This window comes from Poecile atricapillus, chromosome 1 (assembly GCF_030490865.1).
Source record: "Poecile atricapillus isolate bPoeAtr1 chromosome 1, bPoeAtr1.hap1, whole genome shotgun sequence".
Taxonomy (NCBI): domain Eukaryota; kingdom Metazoa; phylum Chordata; class Aves; order Passeriformes; family Paridae; genus Poecile; species Poecile atricapillus.
Window position 1 is genome coordinate 130,979,013 of NC_081249.1, and position 2,697 is coordinate 130,981,709.

Below are 2,697 nucleotides of genomic sequence, written 5' to 3' on the forward strand. Positions count from 1 at the left end.
TCTGGAAGTTCATTCTGGTGTTCTTATTCTTGTAGTTTTGTTAATAAACTTTCTTTATTCCTTTTAAGTTTTAAGCCTGTTTTGCTCTTGTTCTAATCCATATCTCACAGCAAGAAATTGTTGTAGTTTAAGGCCTGGCGATCTGAAGATTTCGGGATGTAACAGAAAGTTAGCAAACCCCCCTCTTTGTTAGGATAGTAAAACCTCCTGCAACTAGCCAATAGCACCTAAGTGTGATGTAAGCAGATGGGAGTAACACAGTGACCCCAGGCTATAAAATGTTAAGTTTCCCTGCAATATATCGCCATATTCGCCATCCATCACATTGATGCTGTGGGATGTGGTCCGCGCGGCTGAGGATAGCCGCCCGTGCTGGCTCTAGCCAGGGTGCCCGCCTTGCTTGAAAACCCAACATCTGGTGCACAAAACCTGGGAGGAAAAGTGGGAAGAAACGTGAGAAGAAATTCAAAAAGCAAGAATATCCTGGACCAGCGAGCAGCGGCCAAGAGAGCTGGACTGTTCTTGGTGAGGAAATCCTGGGCCCAGAAGGAAGATGGAATCACTGATAAAAGTCGTATTTTAATTATATAAGCAGTGAGGGATAGATTGTAAATCTAAGGATTTTATGCTTCTGTTACACAGCTTTTACAAATGGGAGTTATAGAGCAGCCAGTGGACATTCTTCACCCTGAGGTGTGGGAGAAATGTACCAGAGCTCTGGCTAATGAAACTGTAGATTCTGGTAACATGAAACATTTTAAGTCATGGGGTAAGGTCATTAAGGCCTTGAAAAAAACTAGACAAAAGCAGGAAACCTTGATGGCAGCAAAAGACTGTCTCTTGGTCACCCCAAAACTAGGAGTCAGTGCTACAACACAAACTTTAGAGCCTCCAGATGAGAGCAGCTCAGCTGAGCAGAAGGGGACACAGGAGAATGATATGCCCCCTAAAACCCCAAACCCTGAGCTGCCCTCAGAGAAACAACAGAAAGCAAGAGACTTTTGGAGAAAGTTAACAGAAAAAGCCAGAGGTGTGGCAGAAAAAATAAGAAGAAAGCATCCCCACAAAAAACTTAAAGATGGCGCTGGGAGAAAAAGTTATAAAGCGGGAAAAAATGTCTAACAAAGAACAAAAGCTGGCCTTGGAGGACGAGCACAGCTGGGGGGTTGGGAAAGATAAGAAATGTATGGAGGAAAGCAGGGGATGGGTACAGAATGATTGGAATGTGAAGGCGGTGGAAAGGTGGGGGGACAAGGGGCAAGACAGAGCCTGGAGTAAGGGGCGGAGTGAAAGGCGGGATGAAAGGCAGAGTAGAGGGTGGAACGAAAGGCGTGGAGAACCAAGAGGGAAGGAACAGCCCGCCCACAGGGGTGGCAGGCAGGGCCGGAGCCCAAGAAAAAGGCACGGAAAACAGGAAGTGGCCAGCCAGTCGAAGTCGGACTCTGACCGAGACACGAGCGACAAATGGTTGGAGCCCGAGTCCTCAGAAGAAGAAACAGTAAAGAATGTGAAGGGGGATGGGAGCGGAGCTGTGGCAGCAGAGCGAGCGGTTCAACCCCCCCCCCCCCGCTCCCTCTCTAAGAAGAAGTGCTGGGATAATACCCAGTTTGCTACAAAGTCATGATTTATTGAGTTTTTAAAATGTGTTTATATACCCTTTTGGAGTTAATTTTGTGGTTTAAGTAATTATGAGTTTATGCAGTTGTAGTTTTTAGAGTTTTTTCTCAGATTTAAAACTAGCCCGGTGCGGACGGGTTTAACAAAACACACACACGGTAGCACGCAGCAGCCAGAAGCGCTGTAGCCATGACAACCACCGGTGAAACAAGTAACAGCAACTTCGACAAAACCGCGGAAAGCAAAACAACAAAACAAAAGAAAAACAACAAAAAGCTGAACATTTCGGAGAGGGATAAAAAAGAGAGTTTTAATTGGACAATTTAAAAATTAGAAGCTTTGTAAATTGTATTTTTTATAAATCAGCAAATTGTTGTAATCAAGATTGAGATTTAAAAATAACTTTCTATTGAATGAGGTGCCTTTAAAAATAAATTAAAAAGTTTATAGATATTTTATAGTGAAATATATATAGAGTAATCTCAAAGTTATGTTAACCATATATTACCCATTTGCTTGGTTTTTTTACAATTTTAATAAGGTACTTTCAATGTGAGTCCTTTTGTTATATAAAACACATATAACTGCATATATACCAATTTGGATTTTGGGTTTTAGTTTAAAAATTAGACTTGATGTTTTTAAAAAGTGCTACAAAAGCTAAATGACAACTTGCCAAATCCTGTGTTGTTGTGGTCTTTCTCTGGAGAGGCTGCACTTTGGAATCTTAGCTGATTTGGCCATATACTAGGCAAATTCTTGTTGTGAATCAGTGTTTTTGGTAACATTTGCAGTTTTTGTGGGTTATTTTTAAAGCTAGATGACATAGAATTGTCATGTATTTGTTACATTTTTGTAATTTTTATAGTGAATTTATGTTACTGTTGGTTTAAATGTTTTTAAGTTAAGCTGTATAACTTGGATAGTCTCTTAAAGTTAAGTTTTGTTATTTCCTTTTGTCATAAATAATTATTGTTAAGTTTAAATGTTGTTTAATTTAAATTGTTTTATGTTTTATTGAAGATACTTGTCTAAATTGCAAAGTATAGTTATTTTTTTAGAGATAGGAAGACAGCTACA

At 40.1% G+C, this 2,697-nt stretch overlaps 1 protein-coding gene across 1 annotated transcript; it reads left to right on the top strand.

The window, feature by feature from the left end:
- The first annotated feature begins 1,000 nt into the window (after positions 1-1,000).
- On the top strand, positions 1,001-2,035 carry LOC131590592 (transcription elongation factor A protein-like 4). Its single transcript, XM_058860793.1, has 2 exons — positions 1,001-1,498; positions 1,703-2,035. The coding sequence occupies exons 1-2, from the start codon at positions 1,079-1,081 to the stop codon at positions 1,706-1,708; spliced, it is 426 nt and encodes a 141-aa protein (XP_058716776.1). The 5' UTR covers positions 1,001-1,078; the 3' UTR covers positions 1,709-2,035.
- Positions 2,036-2,697: the final 662 nt, after the last annotated feature.

Bases quoted from the DNA above. Each gene is read 5' to 3' on its own strand.
- LOC131590592 (XM_058860793.1), top strand. From the start codon at position 1,079: ATGGCGCTGGGAGAAAAAGTTATAAAGCGGGAAAAAATGTCTAACAAA.